The sequence below is a fragment of the Canis lupus genome, chromosome X, assembly GCF_048164855.1.
Source record: "Canis lupus baileyi chromosome X, mCanLup2.hap1, whole genome shotgun sequence".
NCBI classification, from domain to species: Eukaryota; Metazoa; Chordata; class Mammalia; order Carnivora; family Canidae; genus Canis; species Canis lupus.
Window position 1 is genome coordinate 79,197,797 of NC_132876.1, and position 17,714 is coordinate 79,215,510.

Below are 17,714 nucleotides of genomic sequence, written 5' to 3' on the forward strand. Positions count from 1 at the left end.
TTTCAATTAGTCCCCAAGCCCTGCCTGTTCAACCTCCAAAATATTCCACTTATCTAATCTTTTTCTATCTGTGTTGCAGCTATCCTGATTCAGGCCTCATCTGTTTTTCATTACTTATGCAATAGCCTCCTCCCCCATTTCCCTTTATTTTTCCTTTTTTTTATGGAAGATTTCATAACATTGCATGTCACCTTTGTGCAGGGGCTGTATTAATCTTTGTGTCTTTCCAATTTTATTATGACCAAAGTGAGCTCCCTCTTGCCTCCCTGTGAAGCCAAGGAAGCTTTTGCTGCAGGACCTATCACTTGCCTTACGGTCACATGGTCATATGTTTTTATAAAGTTTGCAAAATATATTTAAAGCACAGTCGGTTAAAACTGCTGTCCCCTTCCACTGGTTTCCCCCTAGTCACACTTTCTCTTGTATTAGGTGGTGTTGGAGCTGCCTCAGACATTTTTGAGACCCAGCTAACTGGAAGTTGATTTAGGGGGTATATTGTTTGGGTTTAGTAGGATATTTACATATGGTTTGTATTTCTTCTATCTATAGTTATTACCCAGGTATATGAATAGCTTCTTGAAATACTACCTTTGAGCCTAATTTTGCATTCATAAGTCTATATTCTTTTCTTAAAGTCCTACCTCACAAATTGTACAAGCTTCAGGTCCACTAAACCTCAATTTTCCCATGGCTAAGACACAAAATGTGACTCAGTTGCTCTTACACAAACACCTGAAGCGGTTTGTTATTGCTTACAGTATAAAATCTAATATTTTTTTTAAATAAGCATTTTTTAAAAAATTTATTTATTCAGAGAGAGAGAGAGAGACTGAGAGGCAGAGACACAGGCAGAGGGAGAAGCGGGCTCCATGCAGGGAGCCTGACGCGGGACTTGATCCTGGGTCTCCAGGATCAGACCCCAGGCTGCAGGCGGCGCTAAACCGATGCACCACCGGGGGTGCCCTTTTTTTTCTAAATGGTTTCCCATGTGCCTCCATGCATTTGTACATGTTGATCCTTTTATCTACAAAGCTCTTTCTTGTTAATTTAGTGAACCCTCAGGTCTCCCTGAAACCTTCCTTGACAGCAGTAATCAGCTTCTGATGCATTTTCAAGACTTTATTTTGCACTTTGCAAGAGGTAGCTGTGTGCTTATTGGGCCTTGTAATCCAATTGTTGACTTGCAAACTTGTTTCCTGCAACGGCTGGCAATTTTCCCACTGAAGAGTCCCTCTTCACCAGTGTATCCTCAGGGCCTAAGCCACTATCACTTAGGAAATTGGTGTGCACACACATTATTTTCTTGTTTAAAGTGATGGACTCTTTAAGAAAATGAAATAGTACGAGGATTCCCAGAGAATATTCTAGAATGTCAGAGAATAGCAGCGCCATCTTGAAGCCTGTGTGTGGAGTTCCATTCATTCAACTTCTTCTCCCCCCCCCCCCACCCCCAGGCTGTAGTCAGAAAATCCTGGGATCTTGTGTATGAAAATCCTTGCACCGTATTGAAGCAAACTGAACTGTAACAGTGGGGTCAAAAAAGAGTTCAGAGGTAGCTGGGAAGTTGATAGAACCTTTACGGAGGAACTAGGGTTAAGGGACCAAAGACATAACTCGGGGGGTAGTAGAGGATGCAAAGTGCAACTTCCCGGCCCTGAAACTCAAGCCACTGGTCTTCCCCAAGCCCATGTCCTCACTTGGGGATAATAACAGAGCTTTCCTCACAGAGTGAAGAGAATAAACGCTTTAGAGAACGTTCAAAACAGTCTAGCCCACTGAATCTGCTCAGTGAGCAGGAGTGGCTGTGAGTACTCCACCCGTTCCCTGGCTGAAGTCCGCCCTCACCGCCACCTATTAGTTTTGCAGTTTGCAGTCATTGAGTTCACTCCTCTCATAGGACGAGAAAGCTGCATAGGGGGAGTGGGGGGAGGCAGGAAAAGGAGGGGGTGGAGGAGGAGTGAGTGAATGTGCGTGTGTTTGTTGGCAGCAGGGGTGGAGGGGTTGGTTGGGGGGGTAGTGCTTAACTCCCTGTTTACCGGGAGAAGGAGGAAGGCTAAGCAGATTCTGGCCCCACTCAAAATGGAGCCAAGCGACTGCCTCGCCTAAGATGGTGGCTTAAGGTCCTCAGTTTCGATTGCGTACCTAGAGGAACCGAGCAAGTCCAAAGCTAGCCGAATCCCGTCCCCTTTTCTCAAAGTGGCGCCCCGCCTCTGCTGGCGTCACGCGGGAGCCGCTAGCGCCTCCCTTCCCCGCCTCTGCCGCGATTACCTCGTGTGCCCAGCCCTCATAAGATGGCGGTCAGGTAGCCTCCCCGCGGCGGCGCCGCCACTCTCAATATGGTACCTGTTTACCCCATATTTCTCCTCCCCTCTCCGCTTCAACTTCCTCCTTGTTTTGAATAAACTTTATTGACTACTTCGAATTGCCTATCACTGCCACCGGGCTTCTCCCGGCGACTTTTTGGGCAGTTATTCCTCCGACCTGGCCGCCGGCTCATCTCATTCCTGGTTGGTGTGCTCGCGGCGATCTCTTGCTGGCCCAGCGACGACGCCGTTTGCTTGTTCACCGGGCAGCCACCGGACTAGGCCCAAGCCACGGGCTCTAGTAGGCCCTAACGGCCGGGCCCGGAGCAAAACCGTGGGGAAAGCTGCCCTGAAGCACCGCCGGGAGCCCAGGGCCGCGCGACCCAGCGGGTGGTTCTGGAGGAAGACTAGCGAGGTTCGCTGCGTTGCCGTGACGATCCCAGAATTCGGCGCGCGCTGCCGGTGGGGCCGGAACTGCTGGCCGATCGTCCGCTGAGCTAGGCGCCCAGGCACTCCACAGAGAGCCCGGCAGCCGGCGCGTCGCTGGAATTGAATTCCGCGAGTGTGAGCAATCCCTGCGGCTTTGCAGATGAGGAGGTCTCTGTAGGGCTCGGGACGAAAGACATTCTTGTCAGGTTTGGGGCGTGAGGAGGTTCCTGTCATTTTGGGAGGCCAGAAGAGATCTCGTAAGTTTCTGGGGCTGCAAGAATATTCCTGTCAATCTTGTGATCTGTTAGGAGATCTCTCAGTTTTGAGGGATAAGGGAGTCCTCGTCACTTTTGAGGGGGCTGTGAAGAAATGCCTGCCGGTTTCTGAGCGGTGGGGGGAAAAATCCTTGTTTAGTTGCAGCAATGTGAGGAAATTCTAGTTTCAGAGGTTTAAAGGAGATCCTTTCTATTTTGGGGGGTGTAGAAGGAACCCTGTGGTCTTTGAGGTAGAGGACGATCTGATCAGTTATGAAATTGAGATTTATTTCATTTGTTGGGGATGATGAGACTCCTGACTGAATGGGGATGGAATGACTTTGAGAGGGAAGGAGAAGACCATTTAAACTCTCAGCACGACCCCAGAACTGTGATTTGAGTTGGGCACCTAGTCTTGTTTGCCTTGTTCCTGAAGGCATCGAGGTAATTCTCGAGTAATATCTGAGCCAACTTCCAGGGATCCCTCATCTCTCTCTAGTTGCCCCTATTGGGGGGTGAGAGAAGGGGATTTTTTTTCTAAGGTAACTCAGCCTATTTCTTAAGGCTCTGTTTTGCGTCATAATGAAGAAAACCCTGGGAAGAAAGGTTGTGAGCAAGGAGAGGGTACCGTGAGGGTTTAAAGAAGCTTCCTTGAAAAGGCGTCAGATGTTTCCCTGAAACCCGGAAAGAAGTTATCACTGACTCTGGGTGCAGAGGGAGGAAGGAGGGAGGGGAAAAGAAAAACTCGACGGTCAAACGCCGCCGTCCTTTATTTGTTAAGGAAATTCTGGAGGCGGTGGACTTTTCTCCGATTGCCCCCTACAGCCACACCAGCTGTGTTGCATCCCGGCAGCATTAACTGCCCATTCGTGAACTGAGGTTTGGTATCCTGGGGGACCTGATTCACAAGGTAAAAAGTGTTGTCTGTGTCCAGCCATCGTCCAGAAAGGGCGCGCGTACTGCTGTCTCCTGCTTCTCTTGACGCTACGAACCTGGCCCGCCGCAGAGCGCTCCAAGGCCAGACGAAGATGGCCTCAGTGCCAGTGTATTGCCTCTGCCGGCTGCCTTATGATGTGACCCGCTTCATGATCGAATGTGACATGTGCCAGGACTGGTTTCATGGCAGGTAAGGAGGGCAGACCAGGCTGGACAGGTGCTCGCTTGCTCCCTCCTTTCTCAGCTCTCTTTTAGATTCCGGCTCACAACACCCCCCCCCCCAGCTTCCCTCCCGTCCTGGTTAAGAATTAGTGGCAACCCCCCTCCCAGACCCAGGTTCTCTTCATCCCTCCTTGCAGACTGGGGCCTAGCTGACTGTTGGCCTCTGGGGTCTCCCCTTTTTTCTCTTTTCCTGCATATGTTTCTTCTTTGCTCCCTTTTGACTTTTTTTCAAATTTAGAAATATTTTCAGCCACAAAGAATGTATCATTTTTGTATTCTGGCAATTTTGTTTTGCCTTAGACTCTGGCTTTGTGGGATACATACAATATTCTTGAGATAATTGTTCCAACAAACAGATTTCAGTTGTGGCTTTGCAACTTATTATCAGAGTGTCCTTGGGTAAGTTGCTTTGCTTCTCTGAGCTCCATTGTCTTCGCCTATAAAATATATTTAATATATCTGTCCTTATTATTTAAAGCATTTTGCATGCAGTCAATGAGTGGAGGCAGAAATGCAATAGTATTTATATTTCTTCAGTATTTATCTGCAGAACCATCCAACTAAATTGAATTAAGCAGAAGAGATATTGGGTAAAACAGCAGGAGTAAAACCACTAGTGAATTTCCTCCAGTTAACCATGTGTGCACATAAGCACCTGTCACCCAGGATCCCAGAGAGGTTAGTGTGTGGGGGAAAAAAATTGCTGCTATCCCATTATTGGGACTTAAACTCCCAGGTATGGAAAGAAAACCATGGGAGGAATTTTTGTACTGGAGTACAACAGAACAGTATATGGTGCCCTCCTCCTGTTACATGTGAGATTCTACAATTTTCAGTTGTCACTAGTCCCTTCCAAATGAGTTACTTTTGTCACACCCAAGATCAAACTGCAAGTGCTGGTACTGCTAAAATTCTGCTCTCGGCAGGGATTGCCCCTTGCAGCACATTCAAATTCATGTTCAGCTGATCTTTATTGAGTATTTACTACATGCCAGGTGTGAAGTTCTGTCTGTGTCTTCATGTTCTTTCCTTTAAGAGGGGACAGACCCACAGGGTGGGGCCTTTTTCTTTCCTCTAGAAATAAGCAGGATTAAGATGATTTTCAGGATTCCTGGTATCTTTGCTAGTGCTGATCAAGTCACTCCTCTGTTTAAAATTCTTTTGGTGGTTCTCCTACAGAAAAAATGCAGTCTCCTTTGTGTGACAGACAAGCCTTTTGGTGATCTACTCGTTCAGGCTCATTTCCCACCACTCATCCTCCTGGTTCTTTCTTTATGTCCCAGCAAGAATGAACTACTTATAGTTCTGGGAAAATTTTATACTCCTCTATGCCTCTTTCTTTGTGCATCTTATTCCTAATAATGTCCTCCCTTTTACAACTCACAGCATACCTCCTCTGTAAAAGGTCTCCTTCCTTCTGGTTCCCATCGCACTTTGTGTACATCCTTATTGAAAGTAATTATTATATCACATCATAGTTATAAGTACACCTATGTCACTCATTAGCCAGAGCTACTTGAGGGCAGAGAGCTCAACTTTTCATTTTTGGGACCCTCAGAACCTAGTTCAGTGATAAACACGTAATAGATACTGAGTGCCTTTTTGAATGAATGAATGAATGAATGAATGTGTCTTCTTAAATAAAAGCTATCGTCTGTGGCCTTTGCTTTGGATTCTGTGAGAAGTGTGTAGGTTCAAACCTGGGAAGCGAACTTCTGCTCAGAATATAGAGACCCTAACTGCACATTCTAGGAACTGAAAACTGGAACACATGCTTTCTATGTGCCAGACCCCATAGGGACTTTGCAAAAATTATTATTATTTTTAAAGATTTTATTTATTTATTCATGAGAGACAGAGAGAGAGAGAGAGAGAGAGAGAGAGAGAGAGAGAGAGAGGCAGAGACACAGGCAGAGGGAAAAGCAGGCCCCTTTCAGGGAGCCTGATGTGGGACTCGCCTCGGGTCTCCAGGATCATGCCCCGAGCTGAAGGTGGCACCAAACCGCTGAGCCACCCGGGCTGCCCACAAAAATTATTTCAATATACACCAACACTGAAAGTTAGATATTTCTTTTTTAAAATAATATTTTGGGTTTTTTCCTGATGATATATGTGAGACATGCTCCTTGTAGAAGAGACAAAACAATAAAGAAATAAAATTCATCTATGGATCTGTTATCTTGCATAATCCACTGTTAAATGTTTTGTTGTATTAACTCTTGTATTTTGACTTAGAATATAAAACTAAGTTTTTTAAACACAGAATTATAAATATCATTTTGTAGCCTGATTTTTATTCTTACTTAACATTATAATGTATTTTACCAGGTTGTCAAGTACTCATCTAATCCTCATTTCTGATAGCCCACCATATATATGTGTCATCAATTACTTGGTCATTTCCTCTGTGGTTGGATACTTACCATTATTTCTGCTTTTTTTATAATATAATATTGTGATATGAGGGAAACTTTGGGGATTCTGGAAATTTTTTTTTGGAAATGTTTTTTGTTTTGATATGGGGTGCTGGTTAAAACAAAAAGAAAAACATGGTGAACATTGTTGCACAATAGAGACTTGACATTTATAACAAACACAACTGAGGACTTTAAGAATTCCAAATTAACAAATATGGAAATGGGTTTATGGGCCGGGGTCCTCCTCAATCACATTTCTGTGGTGAGTCCTGTGTTTCTGTGAACACCTAGACAGGTTAATTGCCTTAATGTTTTTTTCCGTGAAAGAGACCAAGTTTTTATTTCTTTTCATGCTCCTCTCTATGGGCTAGCAGAAAACAAGGAAGCCAGCTGAGAATCAGGTCTTTGGTGGGTTGCTCTTGCTTACTCAGTGCATTGTGTTCATGCACATGCATGTGCACACACACCAGGCTCCCTGTGCTTCTTACAAGATTATAATTAAACACAATTGCAAGTTCCTCAGTGTTGTGGACTTTTCATGGTTGCTCACAATAGTTAAACTCACAAATGCCTATAGGTGATAGAAATTTGTCCGCATCTCTGATGACTTCCATAGGCTAGATTTCTTCAAGTCCAGTTAGGGATTAGTAATGCCAAGTTACTTCCTGGAAAGGTTATAATAAGGAAGGTGACTTCCATTTTGGTGATGAGAATCTAGAATTCATGGAATTACTTTCTGAATCTGGATTTGAACTTAGAGTTACCTGGCTCCAGAGCTTAGGTTCTCGAATGTGGAAAAAAGTTGGTATTAGCTTTATTTCTCCTACTGTAAAGGGTAGGTTTTTGCTAATCACTTTGATTTGTAGAGCAGTGGTTCTCAAACTTTAGCATTCATCAGAATCACTTGAGAGACCTATTAAAAGACAAGATAGGGGATGCCTGGGTGGTTCTGACTGTTGATGCCTGTTGAGCATCTGACTGGCTCAGGGCGTGGTCCTGGTGTCCTGGGATCAAGTCTCGCATCGGGCTCCCTATGGGGAGTCTCTGCCTCTCTCTCTGTCTCTCATGAATAAACACATAAAATCTTAAAAAAAAAGACAAGGTAAGTAGGCCACACTTTCAGGGTTTCTGATTTAGTGGGTGAGTTGGGGCTACCCTCAGAACCACTGATATAGACCATTATTCTGTGTCGATTCCTTCTCTTTCTGTGGAGTGTGACAGCTTCTGATGTTGGGGGATGTGCAGGCTAACATACCATTATTGTACCCTGTTCTCAAAGTGTAGTTCATTAGTAGAATTTGTTAAAAATGTGAATTCTTGGATGCCTGGGTGACTCAGTGGGTTAAGTGTCTACATTTGGCTCAGGTCATGCATGATCCCAGGGTCCTGGGGTCGAGCCTCACATTGGGCTCCCTGCTCAGCGGGGAGCCTGCTTCTGCTCCTGCTCCCCATGCTTGTGTACTCTCTCAAGTGAAATCTTTTTTAAAAATAAGAATTCTTGGGCTGGGATCCAGGAATCTCTAATAAAAAGAAAGATTCTGATGTACTCTAACTTTTGATAATCGTACATTGGTGGAGAATTAGGTGGTGAGCATTTATCGATGTCTAGGGCTTTGGCAAAACCTCACCGCTTTGCAGTTTTCCTATCTATAAAGGAAGCATTGGTTGGCACATCCAATGTGGATGTGACTGGAGGTGACTCTAAACTCTAGAAGAAATGGCACTGGCTTCAGAACTGGGTTTACTGAATACTAGCTAATGTGCCCCCCAACTATGTTAAATACTTTGCATAGTTATCTTTATTTAATCTTTTAAAAATTTAATTGTTTTTAAATTATGGATTATATTTAATAGTTTTAGAACTGTTAAAGTTATTTATTTAATACTGAGTATGTTGTGGTAGTTTGTGCTTTCCAAGGAATTAATACATTTCATTTAAGTTGTCAAAAATTTTTTTTAAGATTTTGTTTATTTATGAGAGACACAGAGAGAGAGGCAGAGACACAGGCAGAGGGAGAAGCAGGCTCTATGCAGGGAGCCCGACATGGGACTCGATCCCAGGTCTCCAGGATTACACCCTGGGACAAAGGGGGTGCTAAACCGCTGAGCCACCCAGGCTGCCCTAAGTTGTCAAATTTAAGTGTGTAGAGTTGTTCACAGTATTCCCGTACCATTTTGATATCTGTAGGCCGGCTGTGTGGTGATATTTCATTCCTGATATTGAAAATTTGTATCTTCTCTTTTCTTTCTCAGACTCAGTAGACATTTGTCAGTTTTATTGATCTTTTCAAAGAACAAGCTCTTTTTGTTCATTAACATTCTCTGTTGTCTTTCTGTTTTCAATCTCATTGATTTCTGTTTTTATTATTTCCTTCTGCTTGCTTTGGGTTTATTGTGCTCCTCTTTACCTAATTTCTTGAAGTAGGAGCTTAGGTTATTGATTTGAGACTTTTCCTGTTTTCTAATGTAAGCACTTAGTATTATTTTTTTATATTTAATAAACTTTTTATTTACTTTGGGGGGAGGGATTTATTTTATTTTATTTTTATTGTAATTTGATTTGTCAACATATAGTATAACACTCAGTGTTCATCCTATCAAGTGCCCTCCTCAGTGCCCATCACCCAGTCACCCCATCCCCCCCCACCTCTCCTTCCACTACCCCTTGTTCATTTCCCAGAGTTAGGAGTCTCTCATGTTGTGTCACCCTCTCTAATTTTTCCCACTCATTTTCCCTCCTTTCCCCTACAATCCCTTTCACTATTTCTTATATTCCCCGTATGAGTGAAACCATATGATGATTGTCCTTCTCCGATTGACTTACTTCCCTCAGCATAATACCCTCCAGTTCCATCGTCAAAGCAAATGGTGGGTATTTGTCCTTTCTAATAGCTGAGTAATATTCCATTGTGTATATATTCCACATCTTCTTTATCTATTCATCTGTCGATGGACACTGAGGCTCCTTCAACAGTTTGGCTATTGTGGACATTGCTGCTATAAACATCAGGGTGCAGGTGTCCTGGCGTTTCACTGCATCTGTATTTGAGGTAAATACCCTGTAGTGCAATTGCTGGGTCATAGGGTAGCTCTATTTTTAACTCTTTGAGGAACCTCCACACAGTTTTCCAGAGTGGCTGTACCAGTTCACATTCCCACCAACACTGCAAGAGGATTCCCCTTTCTTCACATCCTCTCCAACATTTGTTGTTTCCCGTCTTGTTAATTTTCCCCATTCTCACTGGTGTGAGGTGGTATCTCATTGTGGTTTTGATTTGTATTTCCCTGATGGCAAGTGATGCGGAGCATTTTCTCATGTGCTTCTTGGTCATGTCTATGTATTCTTTGGTGAAAATTCTGTTCATGTCTTTTGCCCATTTCAGGATTGGATTGTTTGTTTCTTTGCTGTTGAGTTTAATAAGTTCTTTATAGATCTTGGATACTAGCCCTTTATCTGATATGTCATTTGCAAATATCTTCTCCCGTTCTGTATTATTAATTTTCCTCTTAGTACTGATATAGCTGTGTCCCACCAATTTTGATATGTTTTCCTTTTCATCTAGTTCAATGTAATTTTTAAAAGATTGATATATTTATTTCAGAGAGAGAGGGAGGGAGGCTGGTGGGGGAGGGGGTGGAACAAGGGACAGGCAGAGGGAGAGGAAGAGAATCTCAAGCCTAGTCTACCCTGAGTGCAGAGCCTGATGTGGGGTTGGATCTCAGGACTCTGAAAGGGTGACCAGAGCCAGAAGTAAGAGTCAGGTGCTTAACTGCCTGACCCACCCATGTGCCCCTAGTTCAGTGTAATTTTTAATTTCCTTGGAAGCTTCATGTTTGATCTATGAATTGAATAGCAGTGTGTTGTTTAGTTTCCACTTGTTTGTAGATTTTCCTTTTATTCTGTTACTGATTTCTGGTTTGGTTTCATGGTCAAAGAATATACTCTGTATGATTTCAGTTTCTTTAAATTTATTAAGGTTTAGTGGCTCATTGGTTGAGCATCTGCCTTTGGCTCAGGTCATGATCCTGGAGTCCCGGGATGAGGTCCTGCGTAGGGCTCCCTGCAGGGAGCCTGCTGCTCCCTCTGCCTATGTCTCTGCCTCTCTCTCTGTGTCCCTTATGAACAAATAAATAAAATCTTTAAAGAAATATTTGAGGTTTGTTTTATGGCCTGGGATATGCTCTGTCTTGATAAATGTTCCATGGTTACATGAAAAGAACCCTGCTATTGTTGGGTTTTCTATAAATGTCGATTTACTCCTGTTGGTTGATGGCGTTGCTGAATTGTTCTCTGTCCTTGCTGATTTTTTTTTCTTTTTTAAAAGTTTATTTCTCTTTTTTTTAATAATAAATCTATTTTTTATTGGTGTTCAATTTGCCAACATACAGAATAACACCCAGTGCTCATCCCGTCAAGTGCCCCCCTCAGTGCCCATCAACCATTCACCCCCTGCCCCGCCCTCCTCCCCTTCCACCACCCCTAGTTCATTTCCCAGAGTTAGGAGTCTTTTTTTTTTTAATTTTTTAAAAATTTATTTATGATAGCCACACAGAGAGAGAGAGAGAGGCAGAGACACAGGCAGAGGGAGAAGCAGGCCCCACGTACCGGGAGCCCGATGTGGGATTCAATCCCGGGTCTCCAGGATCGCGCCCTGGGCCAAAGGCAGGCGCCCAACCGCTGCGCCACCCAGGGATCCCTCATTAACGAGTTAGGAGTCTTTATGTTCTGTCTCCCTTTCTGATATTTCCTACCCATTTCTTCTCCCTTCCCTTCTATTCCCTTTCACTATTATTTATATTCCCCAAATGAATGAGAACATATAATGTTTGTCCTTCTCCGATTGACTTATTTCACTCACCATAATACCCTCCAGTTCCATCCACGTTGAAGCAAATGGTGGGTATTTGTCATTTCTAATGGCTGAGTAATATTCCATTGTATACATAAACCACATCTTCTTTATCCATTCATCTTTCGATGGACACCGAGGCTCCTTCCACAGTTTGGCTATTGTGGCCATTGCTGTTAGAAACATCGGGGAGCAGGTGTCCCGGCGTTTCATTGCATCTGCATCTTTGGGGTAAATCCCCAGCAGTGCAATTGCTGGGTCGTATGACAGGTCTATTTTTAACTCTCTGAGGAACCTCCACACAGTTTTCCAGAGTGGCTGCACCATTACACATTCCCGCCAACAGTGTAAGAGGGTTCCCTTTTCTCCCCATCCTCTCTAACATTTGTTGTTTCCTGCCTTGTTAATTTTCCCCATTCTCACTGGTGTGAGGTGGTATCTCATTGTGGTTTTGATTTGTATTTCCCTGATGGCAAGTGATGTGGAGCATTTTCTCATGTGCTTGTTGGCCATGTCTGTGTCTTCCTCTGTGAGATTTCTCTTCATGTCTTTTGCCCATTTCATGATTGGATTGTTTGTTTCTTTGGTGTTGTGTTTAATAAGTGCTTTATAGATCTTGGAAACTAGCCCTTTATCTGATACATCATTTGCAAATATCTTCTCCCATTCTGTAGGTTGTCTTTGAGTTTTGTTGACTGTATCCTTTGCTGTGCAAAAGCTTCTTATCCTGATGAAGTCCCAATAGTTCATTTTTCCTTTGTATCTTTTGCCTTCGTGGATGTATCTTGCAAGAAGTTACGGTGGCCGAGTTCAAAAAGGGTGTTGCCTGTGTTCTCCACTAGGATTTTGATGGAATCTTGTCTCACATTTAGATCTTTCATCCATTTTGAGTTGCTCTTTGTTTATGGTGCAAGGGAGTGGTCTAGTTTCATTCTTCTGCATGTGGACATCCAATTTTCCCAGCACCATTTATTGAAGAGGCGGTCTTTCTTCCAATGGATAGTCTTTCCTCCTTTATCGAATATTAGTTGACCATAAAGTTCAGGGTCCACTTCTGGATTCTCTATTCTGTTCCATTGATCTCTGTGTCTGTTTTTGTGCCAGTACCACACTGTCTTGATGACCACAGCTTTGTAGTACAACCTGAAATCTGGCATTGTGATGCCCTCAGATATGGTTTTCTTTTTTAAAATTCCCCTGGCTATTCGGGGTCTTTTCTGATTCCACACAAATCTTAAAATAATTTGTTCTAACTCTCTGAAGAAAGTCCATGGTATTTTGATAGGGATTGCATTAAATGTGTAAATTGCCCTGGGTAACATTGACATTTTCACAATATTAATTCTGCCAATCCATGAGCATGGAATATTTTTCCATGTCTTTGTGTCTTCCTCCATTTCTTTCAGAAGTGTTCTATAGTTTTTAGGGTATAGATCCTTTACTTCTTTGGTTAGGTTTATTCCTAGGTATCTTATGCTTTTGGGTGCAATTGTAAATGGGATTGACTCCTTAATTTCTTTCTTCAGTCTCATTGTTAGTGTATAGAAATGCCACTGACTGCTGGGCATTGATTTTTGTATCCTGCCATGCTGCCAAATTGCTGTATGAGTTCTATCAATCTTGGGGTGGAGGTTTTTGGGTTTTCTATGTAGAGTATCATGTCATCGGCGAAGACGGAGAGTTTGACTTCTTCTTTGCTCATTTGAATGCCTTTAATGCTTAAAGAGGAATTTTAAGAGTCCCCCTTAAAATTTCTTGCAGAGCTGGTTTGGGGGTCACATATTCTTTCAGTTCCTGCCTGTCTTGGAAGCACTTTATCTCTCCTTCTACTCTGAATGAGAGCCTTGCTGGATAAAGTATTCTTGGTTGCATGTTTTTCTCATTTAGGGCCCTGAATATATACTGCCAGCCCTTTCTGGCCTGCCAGGTCTCTGTGGAGAGGTCTGCTGTTACCCTAATACTCCTCCCCATAAAAGTCAGGGATTCCTTACTGATTTTCTATCTAGTTCAATCAGTTGTTGAGAAGGAGGTATTGAAGTGTCCAGCTACAAGTGTCAAATTTGTCTCTTTCCTTTCAGTTCTATCATTTATTGGCTCACATTTTGCTGCTTTGTTGTTTGATGCATATGTATTTAAGATTGCTACATCTTGGTGAATTGACCTTTTATTATTATCATGTTGTCCTTTGCTGTCTCTGATTGTTTTTCTGCATGGAAGTCTACTCTATGTGATATTAATATAGCTACTCATTTCTTTGGATTAAAGGTTGCATGGTATATCCTTTCTCATCCCTTTACTTTCAGCTTACATTATTTTTTGAAGATTTTATTTATTTATTCATGAGAAACACAGAGAATGAGGCAGAGTCATAGGCAGAGGGAGAAGCAGGCTCCTCGCAGGGAGCCCAATGTGGGACTGAATTCCTGGACTGGGATCAGACCTTGAGCCAAAGGCAGATGCTCAACCGCTGAGCCACCCAGGTGTCCCTCAGCTTATATCATAGTATATAAAATGAGTTTCTTGTATGTAGCATATCGTTCAGTATTCTTTTTACCCACTCCACCTGCCTCTCTTAATTGGTCTGCTTAGGCCGTTTCTACTTAATGCAGTTATTGATATGTTGGGGCTTAAGTCTGTCGTTTTGTTTTATTTTCTGTTTGTTTTCTCTGTTCTTTTCTTTGTTTTCTTCATCCTACCCTTCTGTGGAATTTTCTAGAATTCCACTTTAACATATTTATTATGTTTTTGAATATATCTCTTTGTATACCTTTTTCAATGCTTGCTCTAGGTACTAACATAATACTTAAACAACATACCACAATCAGCTGGTATTGACATCTTACCAGTTTGAGTGAAGAGTAGAAATCTTACTTCCCTTTAAAATCCTTTATGTTTCTTTGTTTATAGAAGCACATCAAATAGTTTTATAATTTTTGTTTCAACTGTCAAACATGATTTAGGAAAGTCAAGAGGGAAAGGAAAAGATACTGTATTTACCCACAGTTTTACTCTTTTCCCCTCTTCTGTCTTACTTCCTGATCTTCCCAAAGATTCCTTCTTTTATCATTTCCTTTCTTTTTAGAGAACTTCATTTAGCCAGTCTTTTAGGAAAGGTCTCCCGGCAAAAATCCTGTTAGTTTTCCTTCATATGAGAATATCTTGATTTCTTTTGGATTCCTGAAGTTCTTTTCATTTGATATTAGATTCTGGATTTTTAGTTCTTTTCCTTCAACACTTGAAAACTATTGTGCTACTTTCTTTTGGCCTCCATAGTTTCTGATGAGAGATCCTTATTCATTTGAATTGCTGTCCTCCTTTAGATAATGTCATTTCTTTATCACTGCTTTAAAGATTTTTCCTTTGGGGGTACCAGTTAAGCATCCGACTCTTGATTATAGCCGAGGTTATGGTCTCAGGGTGGTGGGATTGAGCCCCACATTGGGCTCCATGCTGGGCATGGAGCCTGCTTAAGATTCTGTCTCTCCCCCTCTCCCTCTGCTCCCCTGCCACTCCCTCCCCTTCTGCCTGCACATGTACTCACGTGCTCTTTCTCTGAAGAAAAAAAAAGATTTTTTTCCCCTCTGTCTTTTATGTTCAGGAATTTAATTATAGTATTTGTCAGTGTAGAAATATTTTAGATCATCTTTGGTTTTAGTTTTATAGGTTGCTGAAGCTCTATTTTTTAACCTATTTTTCTTTCAATTTTGTTGAGATATGATTGACATATAGTACTGTAAAAGTTTAGGGTATGGAGTATAAGTACTTGACTTATATATTGTGAAATGATTGCCACAATAGGTTTAGTTACTATCTATAACTTCATATAGGTAACAAAAAAAGAAAAAAATACCTTTTTTTCCCCTTGTGATGAGAACTTACAGGATTCACCATCTTAGCAACTTTTAGATAAGCCATACAGCAGTGTTAACCATATTCCTCATATTATACATTACATCCACAGGTACTTATTTATTTTATAAATGGAAGTTTGTACCTTTTGACAATCTTTCTCCAATCCCCCATCACCAACACCCCCGCCTTCAGTAACCATAGGTCTTATCTATTTTTCTGTGAGTTTGTATTTTCGTGTTTTTTGTTTAGATTCTACATATAAGTCACATCTTTTTTTTGGCTTTTATTTATTTATTTTTGTATATATTTATTATTGGAGTTCAATTTGCCAACATATAGAATAACACCAAGTGCTCATCATCAAGTGCCCCCTTTAGTGCCCGACACCCAGTCATCCCAACCCCCCGCCACGTCCCTTTCCACCACCCTTTATTCGTTTCCCAGAGTTAGATGTCTCTGATGTTCTGTCACCCTCTCTGATATTTCTCACTCATTTTCTCTCCTTTCCCTTTTGTTCCCTTTCACTATGTTTTATATTCCCCAAATGAATGAGACCATATAATGTTTGTTCGTCTCCATTTGACTTACTTCACTCAGCATATTATCCTCCAGTTCCATCCACGTCGAAGCAAATGGTGGGTATTTGTCGTTTCTAATGGCTGAGTAATATTCCATTATATACATAGACCACATCATCTTTATCCATTCATCTTTCAATGGACACTGAGGCTCCTTCCACAGCTGGGCTATTGTGGACATTGCTGCTATAAACATCGGGGTGCAGGTGTCCCGGCGTTTCACTGCATCTGTATCTTTGGGGTAAATCCCCAGCAGTGCAATTGCTGGGTCATAGGGCAGTTCTATTTTTAACTCTGAGGAACCTCTCCACACAGTTTTCCAGAGTGGCTGCACCAATTCACATTCCCACCAGCAGTGCAAGAGGGTTCCCCTTTCTCCACATCCTCTCCAACATTTGTTGTTTCCCGTCTTGTTAATTTTTACCATTCTCACTGGTGTGAGGTGGTATTTCATTGTGGTTTTGATTTGTATTTCCCTGATGGCCAGTGATGCGGAGCATTTTCTCATGTGCTTGTTGGCCATATCGATCTCTTCCTCTGTGAAATTTCTGTTCATGTCTTTTGCACATTTCATGATTGGATTGTTTGTTTCTTTGCTGTTGAGTTTAATAAGTTCTTTATAGATCTTGGAAACTAGCCCTTTATCTGATATGTCATTTGCAAATATCTTCTCCCATTCTGTAGTTTGTCTTTTAGTTTTGTTGACTGTTTCTTTGGCAGTGCAGAAGCTTTTTATCTTGATGAAATTGCAATAATTCATTTTTGCTTTTGATTCCCTTGTCTTCATAGATGTATCTTGCAAGAAGTTACTGTGGCCAAGTTCAAAAAGGGTGTTGCCTGTGTTCTCCTCTAGGATTTTGATGGACTCTTGTCTCACATTTAGATCTTTCATCCATTTTGAGTTTATCTTTGTGTGTGGTGTAAGAGAATGGTCTAATTTCCTTCTTCTGCATGTGGCTGTCCAATTTTTGAAGCACCATTTATTGAAGAGACTGTCCTTTTCCCAGGGGATAGTCTTTCCTGCTTTGTCGAATACTAGGTGACTAGAATGGAGTTGAGGGTCCGCTTCTGGATTCTCTATTCTGTTCCATTGATCTATGTGTCTGATTTTGTGCCAGTACCACACTATCTTGATGACCAAAGCTTTGTAGTACAACCTGGAATCTGGCATTGTGATGCCCCTGGCTCTGGTTTTGTTTGTTTTTGAATATTTCCGTGCCTATTTGGGGACTTTTCTGATTCCACACAAATATTTTTTTTTCAAGATTTCATTTATTTATTCATGAGAAACACAGACAGAGGAGAGAGAGAGAGAGGCAGAGACACAGGCAGAGGGAGAAGAGAAGCAGGCTCCATACAGGGAGCCCAACGTGGGACTCCATCCCGGGTCTCCAGGATCTCGCCCTGGGCTGAAGGCGGCGCTAAACCGCTAAGCCACCTGGGCTGCCCATCCACACAAATCCTAAGATGATTTGTTCCAACTCTGAAGAAAGTCCATGGTATTTTGATAGGGATTGCATGGAGTGTGTAAATTGCCCTGGGTAGCATGGATATTTTCACAATATTAATTCTTCCAATCCATGAGCATGGAATATTTTTCCATCTCTTTGTGTCTTCCTCCACTTCTTTCAGAAGTGTTCTGTAGTTTTGAGGGTATAGATCCTTTACGTCTTTGTTTAGGTTTATTCCTAGGTATCTTATGCTTTTGGGTGCAATTGTAAATGGGATTCTTAATTTCTCTTCCTTCAGCCTCATTGTTACTGTAGAGAAATGCCAGTGATTTCTGGGCATTGATTTTGTAACCTGCCACACTGCTGAATTGCTGTATGAGTTCTAGCAAACTTGGGGTGGAGTCTTTGGCGTTTTCTATGTA

General features: G+C 42.2%; 1 protein-coding gene across 7 annotated transcripts in view; it reads left to right on the forward strand.

Moving 5' to 3' along the window:
* Positions 1–2,283: 2,283 nt before the first annotated feature.
* Positions 2,284–17,714, forward strand: part of PHF8 (PHD finger protein 8) — a 106,587-nt gene continuing 91,156 nt past the window's right edge. For 3 of the 7 annotated variants that reach the window (XM_072816966.1, XM_072816967.1, XM_072816971.1), the window contains exons 1-2: positions 2,285–2,989; positions 3,921–4,112. In XM_072816966.1, coding sequence (XP_072673067.1) covers positions 4,015–4,112 — 98 coding nt within the window. In that variant the 5' untranslated portion in view covers positions 2,285–2,989; positions 3,921–4,014. Of the gene's footprint in view, positions 2,990–3,920; positions 4,113–4,681; positions 4,823–17,714 lie in introns of those variants that run through there. The other 4 variants (XM_072816970.1, XM_072816972.1, XM_072816968.1 and 1 more) reach the window with 3 other exon arrangements.